The 20,078-nt window shown below is 50.7% G+C and overlaps 1 protein-coding gene across 12 annotated transcripts in view; it reads right to left on the reverse strand.

The window, feature by feature from the left end:
• Positions 1-20,078, reverse strand: part of Dnm2 (dynamin 2) — a 73,997-nt gene that overhangs the window by 10,946 nt on the left and 42,973 nt on the right. For 3 of the 12 annotated variants that reach the window (XM_074054066.1, XM_074054061.1, XM_074054059.1), the window contains exons 8-15: positions 19,135-19,270; positions 16,266-16,333; positions 14,380-14,518; positions 13,019-13,105; positions 9,322-9,392; positions 5,708-5,759; positions 4,781-4,792; positions 1,332-1,445 (exon numbers count right to left, since the gene is read on the reverse strand). In XM_074054066.1, coding sequence (XP_073910167.1) covers positions 1,332-1,445; positions 4,781-4,792; positions 5,708-5,759; positions 9,322-9,392; positions 13,019-13,105; positions 14,380-14,518; positions 16,266-16,333; positions 19,135-19,270 — 679 coding nt within the window. Of the gene's footprint in view, positions 1-1,325; positions 1,446-4,197; positions 4,243-4,780; positions 4,793-5,707; positions 5,760-9,321; positions 9,393-13,018; positions 13,106-14,379; positions 14,519-15,532; positions 15,672-16,265; positions 16,334-19,134; positions 19,271-20,078 lie in introns of those variants that run through there. The other 9 variants (XM_074054065.1, XM_074054060.1, XM_074054058.1 and 6 more) reach the window with 4 other exon arrangements.

A 20,078-nucleotide genomic window follows, 5' to 3' on the forward strand; every position in this document is an offset into this window, starting at 1 on the left:
TTGCTGGAGACAGAACTAGGGCTCCCACTGTTCCACCCAGGACACAACACCCTGGACAACTGTCATCCCACAAAGCAGATGGCTAATGTCTAGCCCTCAGGCCACTAAGTAGGGCTACTTTGCAGCCTGGAACCCCACCTAATGCAGCCTTGGCTGAGGAGAGGAATGCAGTGCCCCCTGTGGGTATCCCTATGAACGACAGGCTCTCAATCTAAGTTGTGGTTGTCAGGGTGGAGGCTGAGCCAGCACCAAGTGCCTCTCAATGTCCCACACAGGCTCATCCTGACATCAGTCCTCAGTGGAATAAATGAGTCCTTCCGTCCATATTATTCTTATGCAGTATTTCTCCTCCACTTCTTTTTAGTTTTTTGTGTTTGAAACAGGGTCTTGTTATATAGCCCAGGCTGGCCTGGAACTTTTGATCCTCCTGCCTCAGCTTCCCAAATGCTGGGATTATAGGTATATGCCACCATTTCCGGCTTAGGTTTTTTTTTTTTTTTGCGGTACTGGGGCTTGAACTCGGGGCCTACACCTTGAGCCACTCCACCAGCCCTTTTTTGAGAGCCCGAACTATTTGCCCGGGCTGGCTTCCAACCACGATCCTCCTGAGCTCTGCCTCCTGAGTAGCTAGGAGTATAGGAGGCGTGAGCCACCGGTGCCCGGCTTCCCTTAGGTTCTTACTGCCACTGTCCCCAGATACCTTCCCTCATCCTTCTCACAGTGACACAAACATACAGACTGTTCAAAAGTCACCCATGATGGGTACGCACTACACAGTGGACAAGGGCATTTCACGGCATTTCAGAGATAAGAAAACTGAGGTACAGAGATATATGGATGTGGTCAAGCACACAGGCACCCCAACAGTCTGGCGGTGCTCTGACTCTCTCTCAGCTGTGGCTTCTCTTGGGACAGAATCATTGTGGCACTGGAGGCTGGAGTCCATTTTCAGTCTGTTGGCAGCTCCCACCCAACGGGGAGACTAAGAGGGGCTAGGCTGTGATGATAAGCACCCAGCATACAGAGGCTGCCCTCCAGCCCTGGCTGCAGTGGTCCTAACAGTAAGCTTTTATTATTTACTTTGTATTTTGAGGCAGTCTTGCTAAGTAGCCTAGGCTGGCTTCCAACTTTGAATCCTTCTGCCTCAGCCTCCTTAGTGCTGGCATTACAGGTGTGTAACACCAAGCCTGGCCTCAGAGAGCCTTTCTCAAATGAACAAGTGAGTGAGTGAGTGAGTGAGTGAATGAAGGGGTACCACCCAGAAGGAGCAGATGAGGGGAATGCCTACACACTCTCATCCTGTCGCCCTACCCTTGCCAGCGGCCACTCACCTCCTCATCTTTGTACCAGGACAATGACTCGGCTGTTAGCACAAACCAGTACTCCTTGGAACCCCCCTTCATCAGGCTTATGTTGTTGATGGTCAGCCATCCCCTGCGTATCACCTGGAGGAGAGGATGTGGCTTAGTGGGAGACAACACCCTGCCACCCAGGCCACCCCCCAGCACAGTGGCCAGTGCCCTTGCCCCACAGCAAGGCAGGAAGCTGGGGACCACAGCAGACACACCTCCAGCCCCAAGCCAGGAACCCAACTCCATCTCGCCCCAAGCATGCCCAGTTGGAAACCAGGAAGGTACACAGGCAGGTGTGCGGGCAGACAGACAGACAGACAGACAGTGAGTCCCTAGCCCGGGAGTTGATGGGGGAATGGGAACAGAACATATGCCTGCCCTGTGGAAAGGGGTTCAGGGCAGGTGTCTGGGGCTTGTGACTGGGGCTGGGCCCTGTGGAACGTGGCATGTGAGGATCTGCACATGACTGGTTGGGACAAGGTGACCAAGGATGCTCTTGGTCCCACCCCGCATGCCCTCTGGTAAGCAACTATCACCATGGACCAGTTCTTTCTCACATTCCTCTTAGAGCCAAGCAGCAAAGGCCCCACATATGAAGCCTCAACTGATTGATGCCTTTGCTGTAGGTCCATCTGTGGCCAGGTGACCAGGGCCAGGGGACTTTGCTACCCAAGGGCTGGGGACAAAGACTGCAGTCTGGAGGACCCTAAAGGGGCCCTTGGAGGTAAGGATTGCACTTCAGGCTGGCTTCAAGCCAGTGATTTCACTTTTCTCTGAATGAGATCTCAGGGGTCTGGAAGAGGATGTAGCCAGTATCTGAGTGGGAAGACAGAAGCCAGGCCTGAACAAGGACTCACCTGACAGCTAGCTGCAGGCAGCCTGGGGGGGCCACGTTCTCGGGCATTCCCTGGTCCCTGGGACATGGAGGCCCAGAGTTCCCACCCCAAAACTCAGTAGGAAGCACAGGCAGGGTTGTCTGGGGCTAAGATAGCAACAGATGGGCCATGTCGCAGGGGACAGGCTGTGTGTGGCCATGACAGCTGGAAACAGTTGCTGTTGGGCCCTTCAGAGTAGGATCGGGTACGAGAACCAGAGAGAGGGCCCCCAGGGTCTTCCTAGGGTTTAGGAAGACCTTTCTAAGTCTCCTGGGAAGGGTTTCATTTTGCCTACCTGAACTATGCCCAGGCCTGTCAAACCTGAACACAGTTACCAAGTTGCAGAAGGCCATGAAGGCAGAGTTCCTGCCCAGGCCAGGGACAGGGTAAGTTACCACTGGAAGCCCTCATTAGGCCAAGGGCACAGACTTCAACTGCTGTAGGATGACAAGAGGTCTTGGGATGCCTGTGGTTGTCTGGAGCTGGCAGTGTGGCTGTTGATTCCCCACAGGCTGCCTGGGGGCCAAGGGAGCAGAGGCCTCTGGCGGCCCCAGCAAGGCCATGGTGTCTTCCTTGGCCACAGGATGATGGTCTCATTCTGGTTTCTCTAGGATGCCTTGGTTTGGACTGTGAAGGCCCAGCGTTCTGGGGATGCCCTTTCTCCCAGGCCCCCTAGCATGGGTAGCTGTGCTGTTGGAGACACTAGTCTGTAGACTGAGACACATGCTGGAAGGGTAGCCTGCCACCAGCAGTATCAGGGAGGGCTCCTATGGTCAGTCTCCTTCCTCCAACTGAGGGCGGGCAGTGGGGGCCTGGCAGGGTGTTATCCCAGAGAGCAGGAGCTTAGTGGACCTAGTCCAGCCACTGACTGACAACCAGGGGCAGGAAATCAGGGGTCCGGGCTGTCACTGCTCTCTGACATGGCATGTCCCACATGCTCCCAGGAGGTAGCTGGGCTCCACCCCTCTCCCAGGCAAGGAAGCTGGTGTGGGGGTCTGGGGGTCGGGGAGATAGGAGGTGGGTGGGACCCCAAGCCTGGGGTGCACAGTGAAGGTATGCAAGCAGTAGGGGAGTTGGGGAGGGATGGAGGCAGGACCAGCCCCAGGTGGCAGGAACAGCAAGCAGGAAGCAGGGTGGCTGGGGTCAGTGGGCAGGCGGGGCTAGCCTCCTCCCTGAGTGAGGGTCCCAGGCAAAGTGATGCTCATGTCTCTGTGGCTGGGATGGGGAATCCGACAGGAAAAGGTAAATGATTATACCTTGGCCTGGTCTGTCTGGTGGAGGAAGTGGCGGGATGGGGATGGGGGGAGACATTGGGGATGGGACATGGGGAAAGTGGGAACCACAGGCTCATCTATTTCTCCCACCCACCCACCAATGGGTCCAGGCACATCCAGGCCCTGCTCAGCTATTGGAAGTACTCCAGAATTACCCGAAGGTCTCTGCAGAGGGCATTCAGCACTGCCTACCAGTCCCTAGTGGCCAGCAGTGGGAGAATACCACAGGGCAGGGGGCTCTGTTGGGAATGGAGGCCAGCTGCCATAGGAGGCACATCATATAGACTCAGCTCTCAAATGTGAACGGTCTCTGCTCTATATAGCGCAGGTCCTCCCAATCCTCCTCATGTCCCACCCTAGGCCCACTGTGGGTTCTGTGCAAGGCAGGAGGGGTTACCTACAGCAGGGATGGCAAATACTATTCACCCTGAGGGGCCACAACCAATCACCCAGGGCACTGTGGTGAGAACTCTGGGCATGGCAGGAAAAAATGCTAGGATCGATTGATTAGTCATGCCTGTCCCTGGCAAAGGATCAGGGAAGGGGCAAGCAGAACAGAACAGCCTCACCAATCATATCTTCCATGGAGGAAGGAGGCTAGTGGCAGCATCCAGGAAAAAAGGTCCCTGATTGATTAGTCATGCCTGCTGTGGGTACAGGATGGGTATCATGTAGAAGAATTAAAAAAAAAAATACCTTGTCAATTAGTCACATGGGCCACAGAATGGGGAGCGGTGGCATCTGATTAGGAAAGAATGCCAGGATTGATTAGTAACATCTGCCATGGGCACATGATGGAGGAAAGGTACAAGTCAGAAATATGCTGGATAGATTAGCCACGTCTGCCATGGGCAGGGCAGAGGAAGTTGTGCATGCAGAAAATCAGGCTCTCCTGTGCTGCTGCCTGCACTGGAGGCAGAAGTAGGAGTGGGAGTGGCAAGAACAAATGCCAGCAGGGTTTGAGCAAAATTTTCCATGGCCAGGGAGGCAAGAGAAGGCAGGGACAGTGTGTCAGCTGAGTATTTGCCATCCCTGACCTAAAGGACACCAGGTGAGTCTGACAGGAGTCAGCCAAAGAGGAGCAGGATAGGTTAGTGTTAGTGCAAGAGCTACTGACAACCAGGTCAACGCCAAGTTCAACGACAGCCACAATGAGGGGTTTCAAGGTTAGTTGGATGTTTAGCACTTTTTGGGTGAAAGGGAATGTTATGGGGGTGGGTGAGGCCTCCAACACTACCAGATTCTCTAATATTTGCTATCACACTAAACAGGTACTTACCAAGATCTCTCCCTTTGAGAAGGCAAGGTTAGGGTTGTGGGTAAATCAAGGAAGAGTGGGAGGAGGAAAGAGACAAAAGGGACATGAAAGGATGGAGAAAAAGCCGGAAAAAAGCACAAGAATGGGAGGAGAAAAGCAGAGGAAAAAACAGCAAAAGAAAAAAATTACATGCTATTAATTATATTCATGGTGTTAATATTTAATTCATTATCATCTCACAGAAACAAAAAAAATGTATATATTACCTAGCAAGCGCAAAAAAAAAAAAAAAGATTCATGCAGTGGTTACATTTTTTCTTTTCCAATCTGCCTCTAGAATCGTGCAAGATAAACAGCAAAGCCTCAGCCCCACTCCCACCCCCACCTGATGTGCAGAAGGGGGGGAGGGGTAGTGGCAGAAACTTTGCAAAGATGATGGGTTTTCTTAAATTAAAAAAAAGACATCTAAAACTGGTATTTATAAAACAACACATATTTTCCAGGGCCTCTAGCTGGGGGTAAGATATCAAGGCACCAGGTGTGTGGGGTACAAACCACCCCAGCCTTCCCTGAGTTGCCAGTGGCCCTGCACCTTCCATGGCTCCCACCTACAGCTCCCCAATATTGGAGCAGAAGATGGGAAACCCAATTTGCTTGCAGATACCTTGCGTGACTGTTAAGTGTCCCTGCCAGGAGGGTCAAGTGCTAAACCTGGGCCCTGGATGTCAGACAGGGCCTCTGGTGTGTGAAATGGGCAGCACTCAGCCCATTTTCCAGAAACACTGACACCTAAGTGGAACTCAGATGCTGACAGAGTGGATGACGTGGCACTAAGGTGTTGGCTTCTGACAGGGCATTCCCTGTGCCAAGTGTGATGGTGGGGGCTCGGTTACCCCTCAGTGCCCTCCCGCCCTCAGGGTGGAGTGGTGGCCATGGACGGGTAGCTACCTGGTTGGGGATGGCTCTCTTCTTGTTCAGCTGCGTGCTCCTCTGCTGAGCACTGAAACCAAAGCACAGAGAAGGCCCATGTGGATGACATGTGGGAGTGACGAAGACGAAGAGCAAGACACCCTGGTGGCCCGGGTGGAGGTTCTTCCCCTGGGAGGCCCACTGACTGGCTATGGGTCGAGGCACATGAGTGCTCCCGGCATGCAGTAGGGCCCCGAGGGAAGCATCTAGGGCACGTGGAAGTAGAAAACACATCAGCTAACCCAGAAGTGCCAGTTACTTCCTTCTAAGATGGGGCAAGGACAGCTGGAGGCCCAAGTGGCCAGGAGGTGGCTCTGGGGAACCAGAGCACCAGGGAGGCTGCAGTCAGACACCTGAGGCTTCTTCCCATCTCAAACACCAACTCCAGACTGAAAGCAGCTCTAACTACAAGGCGATCTGGTCTCAGATCAGAATGGGTGATAGCCACTGGCTATCAATATGTTACCCATCTTTCACAGATCCTGACCCAAGTCAGAAGACATCCAAGGTCATACAAGTTTCCTTATTTGGTACAGTCTTTGATCTTTCCACCCTTTCTTTCTTCCATTTATTTATGTACTTTTGGTGGGACTGGGGTTTGAACCTAGGGCCTGGGCTTTGCATTTGCAAAGCAGGTGCTCTATTGCTTAAGTCACACCTCCAGTCCATTTTGCTCTAATTACTTTTTGAACATTCTCTCTCTTTTTTTTGGTGGTACTAGACTTTGAACTCAGGACTTTCTGCTTGCAAAGCATGCATTCTACTGCTTGAGCCACACCTCTAGTCCATTTTACTCTGGTTATTTTGGAGATAAGGTCTTGTGAACTAGTTGCCAGGGCTGGCCTCAAATCTCCATCCTCCTGATCTAGGCTTCCAAGCAGCTAAGATTACAGGAGTGAGCCCACAGTACCTGGCTAACCTTTTTATTTTTATTTTTGCAGCACCCCATGCATGCCAGGCAAGTGCTCTACCATAGAGCCACACCCTCTTCTCACCTGTACAGACCATATTTTCTGGCTATTGTATGCACATGTGCTTTATGTGGGCACCTACTCCACCCTCTTTATTTGTTCTAATATATTTTCTTCCTTCCTCCCTCCCTTCATTTCTCCCTTCCTTCCTCTTTTTTTTTTGAGACAAGGACTTGCTACATGGTCCAAGCTGGCCTGAAACTTGCTCTGTAGTTCAGGCTGGACTCAAACTCTCAATCCTTCTGCATCCCCCTTCCAAGTGCAGGAATTGAAGGCGTGCCCCACCACACTTGGCTCTGGTTCTGATATGTTTTATGCTCCAACAATCACATCATCAGTACAATTTTTTTTATTTCCTGTTACTCATCTGTCATCTTTTCTTATCTTATTGCTTTAGCTGGCAACTTCAGCAGCAAACCAGCTTGGTCTCATTCCTTTCTTTGCTGACTGCCTCAGGGTTTGGCCTTTAAGCTCAAGTTGCCTGTGGGCGAAGGCCTGTGTGCATGCACACTTGCACATGTGGGTACGTAGGAAACAGGCTTCTGTTTCTAGATTGGTAAAGGTTGGAAAATTAAGAAGCAGCAGAATATGTTTTGCTGTTTTTTTGAGGTGGAATCTCATAATGCAGTCCAGGCTGGCTCAGAACTTGAGAGCCTCGTGTGTACGCACCTCCTGAGTGCTGGGATTACAGATGTGCCCCACCATGCGTGGCACAGAGATAGAATTTTATTCATGGATTTTCCTAACATTCAGGGCTTTTTCTCTGGGTTCTGTATGTAGTGTTTCAAGGGCAGCGAGAAGCCCAGAACATGGAGTATAAGAAGGAGCTTGATCAGTAGTGTCTGAAGGAGGTGGGACTGAGCTAAGCCAACACTCACAGTGAGGCTGGGTGACAGCGGGGTCCATGATGTCCTACTTCCTAAGGGCCTCATGGCTCCCTCTAACAGCAGCCTATGCAGTGGCCCCTCTCCCTTGCCTGGACTCAACCAGAGATTTCTGGGTACCCTGGGAGGGAATCCAAAGTCCTCCCCTCAGCCTACCAGACCCCCTGGCAAGGGGTGTGGTCGCTACCTGTCTTTTCCACTGTGACTGGGATGTCCCAAGATGCTCCTGGCCTCTTGGCCTTCCTTCCCGACCCCCCCACCTGTCACTGGTGTCATGACAGCCTTCTTCAGGAAGGTCTCTCTAGGCCTTACTGTCCTTTCCTACCCTCATCTCCCTGTGACAATTTGCTCAGTGACTCCATCTCCCCAGCCCATGGTTCTGAAAGGGCAGGGCTATGCTGGCTCATTTATTGTCTTGTCCCAAGGCCCAGCATGGGCTCTGTCTCTGAGTGCTCTGTCACAATTCAGCAGACCCCTGGGACATTCCCCTCAGGCCTGGAGCCACCCAGTCACATACCAGGGAAAAGGCACACAGCAGGCAATACCCACCCGGTGACCAGCTCCTCAGTATAATAACAGCTGGGGTAAGTGGGAAGGCCCCGGAATCCAGAGGAAAGAGTGAAGTGGTCAAAGGAAAAACAGGAGAGATTGTGAGAAGGAACTGTGGATGAAGTGTGAAAAGCAGAGACGTCAAGGTGAGGAAAACAGCCATGAATCAAAGAGAGGGGACCAGCACCTTCTGCCCATGCATGTCTCGTGGCTAGGAGAACCAGGTGGGAGGAGCTGCCTCTCCCAGGGCTCTTAGAACCGGGCCCAGGTGCAGCCCCACCCCCAGCGGGGACAGCCAAGCCAGAGCCCTGGGCTTGCCTGGGCTGGGGGTGGAGTTTCTGTTCATGCCCTCATTCATTCATTCACTCATTCATTTGTTCAACTCATCTCCCACATGCTCAGCACAGGATAGCCACTAAATCAACTCTGTCCAGAACCTCAACCCATGTTCTACACAGGAACTACACAGAACAAGTCTAGGCCCCCAGCACCCTCTCCTGGAAGCCTACATAATGGCAGGCCAGGTCCCAAGGCCGCCTCTCCAATCCCAGGAGCCCTGCACAGCTCTAACCTGCCCTGAGCACACTGTACCCTAGCTGCCCGTCCCTTGCACGGGGATTCCTTAAGAGGTTGGGGACCTGGCCTAGACTTGCTGCTCCATCACTGTGCCTGGCATAAGAAGAAAAGCCAAGAGCATCTGTTACATGGACACAGGAAGCTGTGTCCTCTAGTGGGCAGGGGGATGACATCTGAGACCATTATTATTTTTATCTACATCCTGCCTAAATCACATCCCATCCCATATCTGGGTGCCATGGAAGATTCTGGTTTTAAATCTCTGCTCTATGCTTAGGAGCCAGAGCCGGGGAGAGGCTCTGGCTGTGAAAGGGCTGAGTTTGAGACAAGCTGCATGTTGGGCCATGAAAGGCCCTGAGAAGTCCTACAGGGAAGGGGCACTGCACCTGGCCAGCCTTGCCCTTTCCCCTTACACTAATCCCTGGGGAGCCCGGAGAAAGCATGCTGGGAGGAGCCACTGTGATGAAGGTTATGATTAGCCAAGAAAAGCACCCAGGGACCTCCAACAGAGCCTCTCGGAGAGAACCCAACTCTACTGCCTCATTTAAGGCCTGGTGCTGAAGGTGGGAATGGGGGTGCCGTCCCACCAGCCACCATTCCCCAAAATACATACTTGGCAAATCCAATGAAGTCTTCATGGTTTGTGTTGATATAGGACTGCTCAATGTCGATCAGAAGAAGAATCTAGGGGAAAGCCAGGGTTATCATGAGTATAGCGACCAGCAGGACAAGAGGTGGTGGCTGGGTACTTCCTTAGCTTGCCAGCAGGGGGCAATAACACTTCCCACACCTGCCTGGAAGTGGTGTCCAGAGCACTTCCTACACCTGCCCACAGGGGGCGTGGAACCATGCAGCATTCCTAGGCAGGATGCCAAGGGGCTGGCCCCACCCACCATGTGTACACAGGGTAGGGGAATGTCTGCAGGAGCGGGAGGTGTCAGGGCCAAACAGGCATTTAAGACTGGGCTAACAAAAACAAAACAAAACTGGCTAACAGAGTGGCACCTGTGTAGTGGTTATAGGGCGGGCTGATCACAATCCTTCAGTCTCAGTTTGGGTGCCTCACTGACCTATGCCTCTGGGCCTCAGTTACCAAGTTGTAGAACGGGAATTATAGAAAGCTTTACTGCACAGGATTCAGTATCTTTATTTATTTATTGGGTGGTGCTGGGAATGGGACTCAGGCCTTGCACATGCCAGGTAAATGCTCTACCACTGAGCTACACCCCTAGCCAGGTTTCAATCATTTACACAGGTATTTTTGTTCTATTTTTACAACTCAATGTTGAAATTATTTCCAATATTAAGTTAAAAAACCACAACAAAAACTGCAAAGGTATTTTGGTCAGGTGAGAACATAAAATAAAGCCAGGCGTAGTGGTGCATTCCTGTAATCCCAGCTATCTAAGAGGCTGAGGCAGGAGGATCATGAGTTTGAGGCCAGCCTGGTTCACAAACAAGTAAAATCTATCTCACAAAATAAAATAAAAATCACGGCCAGGGATGTAGCTGGGTGGTGGAGCGCTCTCTTGGCTTGTGTGAGGCCCAGAATAAGGGTAAGAGTTCTGACAGCTCTTTGGCCTGGTTCCCATTAAAAACAGGCTCCCACTGGCCCCAGGCCAGGCATTTCTCCTTGCTGTGCCTTGGAGCCCTCAAAGATAAAACAGGCAAAGTACTGGGGCCCTGAAGTTTGTTGAGGGGCCAGGCATTCCATCTAGGGATCCCGAGGTTGGTTTTGTAAGCCTTGAGCCTTGATATCCCAGAGTGCTCAGGTAACACCTGGCAGTGTCACAGTGGGGTACCAGAGGCTGTGAGTGTCTGCAAGGGGTCAGAAGCATTCTTGCCAAATGAAGGTATTTATTTTTTGGTGGTACTCGGGGTTGAACCCGGACCTTTCTTTCATATGCTAGGCTAGCACTCTATCACTTGAGTTACACCTTCAATTCGTGTGTGTGTGTGTGTGTGTGTGTGTGTGTGTTTGTGAGGTACTGGGTTGAACTCAGGTCCTCATGCTTGCTAATCCTGCACTCTACTGCTTGAACCAGTCTACCAGCTCCACCCCTGCCTTTTGTGTGTGTGACTGGAGTTTGAACTCAGGGGCTTCATGCTTGCAAATCAGGCACTCTACCACTTGAACCACACCACCAGTCCATTTTGCTCTGGTTATTTTGGAGATGGGGGTCTTGTGAACTATTTGCCTGGGTTGGCCTTGAGCCTCCCAGTATCAATTTTCTGAAGAGCTAGAATTACTTGTGTGAGTTACTGCCTGGCTCTGATAGCCCTTTCTGTTGGTTATTATTTTTTTGGCACTGGGGTATGAACTCAGGGCCTCACACTTGCTAGGCAGGTGCTCTTACCATTTGAGACACTCCACCAGTCCTTTTTTGTGAAGGGTTTTTTTGAGATGAGGTCTCACGAACTATTTGCCCAGGGCTAGCTCTGAACTGTGATCCTCCTGATCTCTGCCTCCTGAGTAGCTAGGATTATAGGCATGAGTCATGAACCCCTGGCATATATTGGTTATTTTTCAGATAGGGTCTCTCTCTCGCTCTTTTTATTTTTTTTGGTACGGGGGCTTGAACTCAGGACCTACATCTTGACCAATCCACCAGCCCTTTATTGTGAAGGGTTTTTTCAAGATAGGGTCTCTCGAACTATTTGCCTAGGTTGGCTTGGAACCGTGATTCTCCTGATCTCTACCTCCTGGGTAGCTAAGATTACAGGAGTGAGCCACTAGCACCTGACTAGCGTCTCTCTTTATGGCAGGCATGCATCATTGCACCCAGACATTGATTAAGATGGGGTCTCATGAACTTTTTGCCCCAGTGGTCTCCAACTGCAATCCTCCCAATCTCAGCCTCTCAAGTAGCTAGGATTACAGGTGTGAGCCATCATACCAGGCTTGTAACTTTTTTTGGTAGGACTAAGGTTTGAACTGAGAGTTTCATGCCTGAGCCACACCTGCAGTCTGTTTTGCTCTGGTTATGTTGGAGATGCAGATCTCTCAAACTATTCGCCTAAACTAGCCTTGAATCTTCATCCTTCCAATCTTAGCCTCCCAAGAAGCTAGAATTATAAGCATGGCTACCAGAACTCAGCTCTTTTGTAGTTTTGTTTGAGACAGGGTCTTGCTAACAATGCCCAGGCTGATGTTGATCAGGAATCATGCTGCACTGCCTACCAAGTAGCTGGGATTAATGGCTTGTACCATTGTGCTCCCAGGTTTTTTGATACACCTTCAGGCTACAGAAACTCTGGGGTAATGAGGCAACAGGGGACTGATTCATGAGGAAATGACCTGCCAATGAACTGTAGGAGACCTTGAAGGATAAACAAGCCGGTTTCTTTCCCAAGGGTGGGGAGGGCAGGGGATGTGCACGCTTATTATGGTCTGGTCTGAGCAGCTGGAACCAATTCACAAAGGACAACAGAAGCAATCCCGAACTGATGCATCTGAAGGTGCAATGATGGGGTTGGGGAGTGGCTCCAGTGATCGACTGCCTGCCTAGCAAGCGCAAGGTCCTGAGTTTAAACCCCAGGACCATCAAAAAAAAAAAAAAAATCTGTGAAGGTGTAAAGATGGCCCAGGGTTCAGCAGGGAGCAGGTGAAACTGCTGCACAGGGGTGTAGCTGCATGGGGGTGTGCCCACTCGCCCTCAAGTCTCCTAGATGGATGCAATGGATAAACTACCTCACTGTTCACACCGGGAGGTACAACTCAGCAGCAAGAACTGGGTGTGGAGGTTCATGCCTATAATCTCAGCTCCAGGGAGGCTGAGGCAAAAGCATTGAGTCTGAGGTCAGCGTGGGCTATATAGCAAGACCTTGCCTCAAAAAAAAAGAAAAAAAACCAGTAAATAATTGACAAACACAACAGAATACCATGAACCCAAAATGCATGTGCCAGCTCAAGGAAGCTGAGTAATAAATCTATGTTCTACAGGAATTTGTCCAAAAAAACTCTAAGGACAGGCAGGGATGAGTGGCTGCCAAGGCCTAGGGGTTTGGGAGGGGTCACCTATAATGAGGCACAGTGGTAGAAATTTGGGGGACTAGGGTAGAATCATAATGCATCTTTTTTCTTTTTCCCATAATGGAGATCGAACCCAGGGCCTCATGCATGCTAGGTAAGCACTCTCGTTTTCTTGGTGGTGCTGGGGTTTGAACCTAGGTCCTTGCGCTTGCTAGGAAGGTTCTCTACCACTGATGGAGGAAGGATAATGCTGCTGTATGCTGTCACCAGTCACAGAACACACACCAAAATGGGCCACACGAAAGTTAGAACTGACACAGAGACAAAGAGCTGGTACCTGGTCCTTGGTTCTCCCCTCTCGTTCCCGGATGTACGTGGTCACAATTCGCTCCGTTTCCTCTCGTAACCGGGGGTAGGAGCTGAGCTAGGGAGCAAGCAGAGGGTCAAGTTGGCGGGGTCTTTGTGGCCCAGAGGAACAGCAGTGTGAATTACATGAGTGGAAAATGCAGGGGAAAGAAAGGGGCATGGCCACAAAGTCCCCACTCTGCTCTTGTCTCACAGCTGCTAGGGCTGGGAGACAACAACAGGACAGTGTGTGTGGGGGAACAGTGGAGTAGAGCGGGGGAAGGGGTGCCCATGCACGCACAGTGCTGCTTGGCGAGCCAGAAATGAGAGGAGAAAGGTGGCAGAGACAGCAAGTGACATGTCCTGGGTGGCCCCCTCCCACCCTGCACTGGGTGAAGGTGGGCCCACTGAGCACCCTCACCAAGCTTGTGAGCATGAGGCGGTTGCTGTAGGGGGATGGGGGCAGCATCTGGGCCATTGGCCTTGGAGTGACCCACTTGCTGGACACCATTCTGATTGGGGCATCTTTCGTGCCCATTTAGCCAACACCCCCAGGGGTCCTCACCTTTGTCAGTGTCCGTGATGACCAACTTGGGGGGAATGTGTCTTCTGCTATTAGGTTAAAATGGAGCGGATGCTCATGAAAAACTCTTCAAGGTCCCTTACTTAATATAGGCACACGCAGGGCTAAAGGTCACAATGCTGTACTGTAGTGACGGCTGGGAAACTGCCTTTTTTTTCTTTGTGGTACTGGGAATTGAACTCAGCCTTGCTCTTACTAGGTGAGTGCTCTATTATTTGAGCCACACCCCCAGCCCTTTTTGCTTTATTTTCAGGTTAGGGTCTCACGTTTTTTGCCTAGGCTAGCCTGGACCATGATCCTCTTGACCTCAGTCTCCCATTTACCCTAGATGATAGGGCATACCACCATGCTCGGCTTACTGGTTGAGATGGGGTTCTCACTATCTTTCTGTCTGAATGTGGCCTTGAATCTATATTCTTCACATCTCCACCTCCGAAATAGTTGGGATTACAGGTGTGAGCCACTGAGCCCTGAGTGAAACCATCTTTCTTTAAGGGTTTCAGGAGCAGGTACTGCTTTGTCAGTTTGATGCATTTGGAAATGTCAAAGGCCTCCCATCCCTAGTTGTTCCCAAAATTGCAAAGTTGAGACCTATCTGTGATGCAGCTGCCCCCATCCTGTCTGCCAATGCAACGTTGGCACGTGAACACCGGTGCATGGAAGGAGGTTCCAACCAAGGCACAATGTTCCAGATGCTCAGGGCAAGAGTGATGAATGGCAGGGACATGGTGGGGGACTAATGCAGAGGTGATAAGAACAAAACCTGTTACCTTCTCGGCACACTTTTTAATGACTGTGGCCAGTTCTGAGACCACGAGGTCAACACACTTCAAACTTGGCTCTTTGAGTTTTACAATCTGTTTTTTCACAATGGCTTCAAAGGCCATGTCGGGGGTGAAGAGCCCCGTCCTGGGCCATGCAGGGGATGGGATGAGGTAGAAAGACACCCAGGGACAGTGCAGGCCACACACATGGGACAGGAGACAGAGAAACAGAACAGAGGAGAATCAGCTGGTTAGTACGCGCATAGAGAAGCCTGGGCCCACATTTGCCCCGGAAGCTTCTTCTGTCCAGAGGCCTGCGGGGGGAGGGCTAGTCTGGGGTTTAATTAGACAGGGGACGTGGTCATCAAACGGGAACTAAGGCATGCCTCAGGCTCTAGGAGGACAATTGGCAGCCCTTCTGGGTTTCTTTCCCCTTCCTTTTTAATGAAAGAGCTTAAGAAGCAAATGGGGCTTTTTCCAGACTGAGAACAGAGGGTGCAAGCAGAAACTCCCTGCCAGCCCAGAGCACCAGGGACACAGAGGTCACGCAAGCAGACTGCCCACCGGGAAGCACTTTAGCTGCCTGGCAGAAGCATGCTGCCCTGGGAACCAGGCCCTGTCGGGCGAGCCCAGCGCATCCTGCCGAGTGGAGGCGGTCACCCATGAACCGAGGCACACAGGCCCTTGTAAAGGGGTGGACGGAAGATGGGCTGGCTGTAGGTGGGTAGGGGGACAGCACAGGGAGCAGGGGGGTTTTGTGAATCTGGTCACTGAGCACTTGTTATGCTGCTAGTGTTCAGGCCTTCTGAGCACCATGGGGACAGAAAAGTGGCTGGCTCCAGGGAAGCCAGAGGATGCTGAGCGTTTTGTCAAGAAGAAGCGACACTAGAGGGGCTTGGCCTCCAACAGCTGATGCGGGGACCCTCTCTGCTTCCCAGAAGGCAGCAAAGCAACAGCCACACAAAAGCCCAATTCACCAGACACATGCTAGGCTTGGTATCAGGGTCCCAGGAGGTTTTGGCCAGATGTAGAAGGCTGGCACCACATGGACGTGCTCCTGTCCCTGCCTCTGGGGAGAGGCTGTGAGGCTGGGCACTGACCAGAGCTGGGAGCCTGATACCAAGCTGCCATCTGTCCCCGCTTTCCAAGGCTCCGATACCTTACTGGTACACTGCCTAACTGTATTGATTAGCTCCTGGATAACCAGGTCGACGCATTTCAAACAGGGCTCTTTCAGCTTCACCACCTGCTTTTTCACAATGGCCTCGAACGCCAAGTCCGGCGTGAAGAGCCCAGTCCTAAAAACGTCCATACCCGGGGTGGGGGGGGGGCAGGGGAAATAGGTCAGAGAGAAACAAAGCAATGTCAGCCACTTCTGAGGGACAGGCCAGGTCCCCAAGAAGGAAGGTAGTCACAGCAACTCTGGGGGTTGGATGCCTGGGTCCACAGCTGGGAAGCACCCAGGATGACCCGAGGACCTGGGGTGAGGAAGGATGGACAATTGGTACGGCTACCTTGGGTCACTTATGGAGGGGACCAAAGAGGCTCACAAGGAATCTGGGATGGGGACAAATGCTAGTTTCCTACACATATGCTTCAGCTCTATCCCAACCCATCCCAAACAAATCCACAGTGGGCTTTCACAGTTAGGCCAAGGCCTGTGTTAAACCCAGGGGCCTAGATGCCAGGACCTAGAACACGATGACAAAGAACAAAAACCCAGCCACCATCAGTGCCTTGGAGACACACACGGACAGGCTGGCAGCTGTGAAAAGTACCCCAGAACACTTGAGGCCTCACAATTGGGGGGCCCCAGTTTATGGGGCCTGAATGGCTGGAAGGGGGCACTGCTGAGGGGAAGGGAACATGGTGGCACTCCCTGGGGAACTTGCCTGACTCCATGGATGTTCTTGATGGCGTAGCTGATCTCTCGTCTTAAGTCTTTTTCATCAAACTCCATCTGGGAAGACACAAGGCAAACATGTGCAAGGGGGGTCCCTGCAGCATCCCCCACAAGCTGTGTGTGGTTGTACTCTTGGAGCAAATTTATTTGGAACTGGGGTTTGAACTCAGGGCCTCATGCTTGCTAGGCAGGCACTACACAGAATGAGCCATGCCCCCAGCCCATTTTGCTTTAGGTATTTTTCAAATAGAATTTTTGTCCAGGCGGGCCTGGACAGAGACCCTCCTACCTTACAGCCTCCTGAGTATCTGGGATGATGGGCGCATACCACCACGCCCAGCTTTTTATTGGATGAGATGGAATCTGGAGAATTTTTTTGCCCAGGCTGGCCTCAAGCCATGGTCCTCCTGATCTCTCTGCCTCCTGAGTAGCTGGAGTAAGCCACTGTGCCCAGCTTCCAGGGCAGAATGTTTCACAGGTCAAAGTGAAAAAGAATAATGTTAAAAGGCCAGTACTAGGAAAGGTCTATGAAATGAACACTCACAGAACCCGAATACATCAAGAACTTCCCAAAACATACCTATACCGTCACAAAGTAGTTCTAAACTCTAATCTAGAAGTTTTCCTTGAGGAATTAACAAAGATGTCCACTACATGCCGAGAACTATCCATAATCGCTCAAAAATGTTAATCTAACCCAAATGTCCAACAAGGAGACTGATTGAATGCAAGATGAGACAATCACAAAACAGGATGTTATTTAGTCACTAAGAATCTGCTATCCTAGGCTACATATTGAGAGCCTATTTCAATAAACAAATAAATAAAAGCAAGGGCTGAGTGTGGTGGTTCATGCTTAGAATCTCAGCTATTTGGGAGGTGGAAATCAAGAGGATGGTAGTTCAAGACCACCCCAAGCAAAAAGTTAGCAAGACCCCATCTCAACCAATAAGCCAAGTATGGTGGTACACAACTATGGCCCCAGCTACTTGGGGGCTATAGGTAGGAGGACTGTGGTTCAAGGCCAGCTCTAGGCATAAATGTAAGACTCTATCAGAAAAATAACTAAAGAGGGCTGAGGGTATGACTGAAGTGGTAGAGTGCCTGCCTAGCAAGCATGAGGTCCTGAGTTCAAATTCCAGCACACACACACACACACACACACACACACACAAAAGTGTACTGAACACGTACAGATATTTTTTCTTGTCATTATTCTCTAAGTTATATGCTATAATAACTACTTCTATAACACTGGCACTGTGTGAGGTGTTAGGTGTCCTCTAAAGATGATTTACAGTCCGCGGGAGGATGCGTGTGGGTTCTATACATGTCACACATCCCTGGCTATCCCTGGATATGTAACAGCTTTGGGCTTTCGAGGGGGGTCCTGGAGCCATACCCTGGGGATGCCAAGGGACAACTGTACACAGCAGAGAGAAAAACTCACAGGGAAAACGTCCCCAGGTGTTTTTGGAGGAAGATGGAATGGGTTATGGCACCTGCACTGTGGTGTGTACCACCTCATAGTGTGTGACACAAGAATGTCCTTCTGTGGGAAAGTGCACCTATATCTAGAAGCACAACTGTGCAGACAGACCTGCTAGCATGTTCAGAAAATGGCAGCTTTGGGGCTGGGAATTTGGACTTTCTCTTTTTAATTTTGTCTTTTGGTGGTCCTGGGGTTTGAACTCAAGGTCTCATGCTTGCTAGGCAGGTTCTATCAGTTCAGTCACTCCACCAGCTCTTATACTTGAGTTATTTTATAGACAGTGTCTCATGTTTTTGCCCAGAGCTGGCTTTGGACTTCGATTCTCCTACTTATGCTTTCCTCAGAAGCTGGAACTGCAGCTGTGTAGCACCATGGCTGACTTGTTGGTTTGGATGGGATCTCACTCAGTGCTTGCCCAGGCCTTGAACTGTGATCCTTCAGATCTCTACTTCCCTAGTAGCAGGGATTACAGAAGTGTAACACCACACCAGCCTCCCCTATCTTTTTTTTTTTTTGACGACTTGCTTGAAGTTTTACATTTTTTATAACATTGTTATAAAAAATAAAATAAAATTCTGCTGGATGTGGTGGGGCACACCTGTTATCTCAGCACTGGGGAGGCTGAGACAGGAGAATTGAGGGTTCCAAGCCAGCCTAGGCTACTGAGTGAGATCCTGTCTCAGAGAAAAAAAAAACCAATACAATTCTTTTCAATAAACACCCATAACCCTAACACCCACAGAGGGCCTGTTAGCATCTGGGTGTATGGCTTTTCACAACTATTTCTGTATAAATGGGTAAGCATGCCATGAACACATGTCACGCACCCATCATCCTCTGAACATACCTATTTTGTAATGAAAAACCAAACTCTGTGCTTGTACCATCTGAATTTCAGGCAGTAACCACCTTATGAGTGCTTTTTAAAAATTTGATTCTGGGGATGAAACCCTGGGCCTTGTGTGTGCTCTGTAAGCGTTCTACCACTGAGCAACATCCCCATCCTTGTTTTTTTTGAGTCAGGGTCTCACTATGTACCCCAGGCGGGCCTCAAACTTGCAACCTACCGAGTCTGGGATTACAGGCGGGCACCGCCATGACTATTTTCCAACCACAGTTGGTCAGATCTGTGGATTTGGAAACTGTGGATTTAGAAGGCAAAAAAAAAAAAAAAAAGTATTGGATTTTGCCCACAAGAAAATGGAACTTTTTAACTACTCTGCCTAGAGCATCCAAGCTGCCTACTCTGGGAAGAATGCTTGTGGGGAGCCCTCCACCCCACCACATGCTGCCTACTGCAGCCTCAGGCTGGGAGGCAGTGGCTCAAGACCTCCTGGCCTGGAGAGAGGCCAAGATCAAGACCGACCTTCACCAGCTCAAAAGGAAAGCGCTCGTGGAAGATGCGGTTGATTCTGGCGCCTCCGGACAGCTCCAGCGTGTCCACTTGGTCTCCCGAGCCCTCGATCCGTTTCTCAAAGTCCACCCCAAACTGCTGGACCATCCTGCGACGGAGAAGAAAACTCGAAGGTCAAAACCGGTTTTCCACACATGGTGTTCTAAGCCCGGCCACCGCTTACTTTTCTTTTATCCTTTTTTAGCAACAAAATGTTTGCATAAGTGAAAACAAATAAAAAAAATACAAGAGCTGCAGATGGCAAATGCTGGAAACCTGCTATAGTTAGTCACTGAATCTGAAGGTTCAATGAGTGCTATTCCTTTGCAGATGAAGTTCTGGGGCCAGTTCTCTGCCCTGAAGTTCAACCTTGATATGGTGAAGGGAGGTGGTGCAAAGGCAGCCCCTCCTCACAAATTCAGGTGGCATCCCCAGGTCTCTACCAGCTCCCAGGACTTTCAGTGGGGTCTCCACCGCTGATGGGCTGGGAGGCTTTGGTTGGGTGGCGCTGCCCTCAAGAGTCTCAGTTTCCTCATCTGCAAATTGGGTCGATGGGAATGGTGTCTACCTCACAGGGTCACTGGCACGACTGAAGGTATTTCTAGATTTCGAGTCAAAGTCACTGTTACTTTGTACATCCACAAAAAACCCAAAAATGCTGCTAACTAATGGTAACTCAAATTCAAATCCTGATGTCAGAGAAATTTTATCTTATTTTTGCTTCTGGGCCAGGCTCTTCCTCAAACCTGCCCAGGCTGGGCTCGAACTTACCCAAGCTAGAAGAACTCCTGAGAAGCTCAGACAACATATGTGCCACCAGACCTGGCTTTTCACCATTCGTTTTCTTATTTGCTCATTTTCCATTCAATTCCTCCCATTGTTTTTCTTTCCCCAGAACTCCAGGGAAGGAATGGACA

This window comes from Castor canadensis, chromosome 14, assembly GCF_047511655.1.
Source record: "Castor canadensis chromosome 14, mCasCan1.hap1v2, whole genome shotgun sequence".
Lineage (NCBI taxonomy): Eukaryota > Metazoa > Chordata > Mammalia > Rodentia > Castoridae > Castor > Castor canadensis.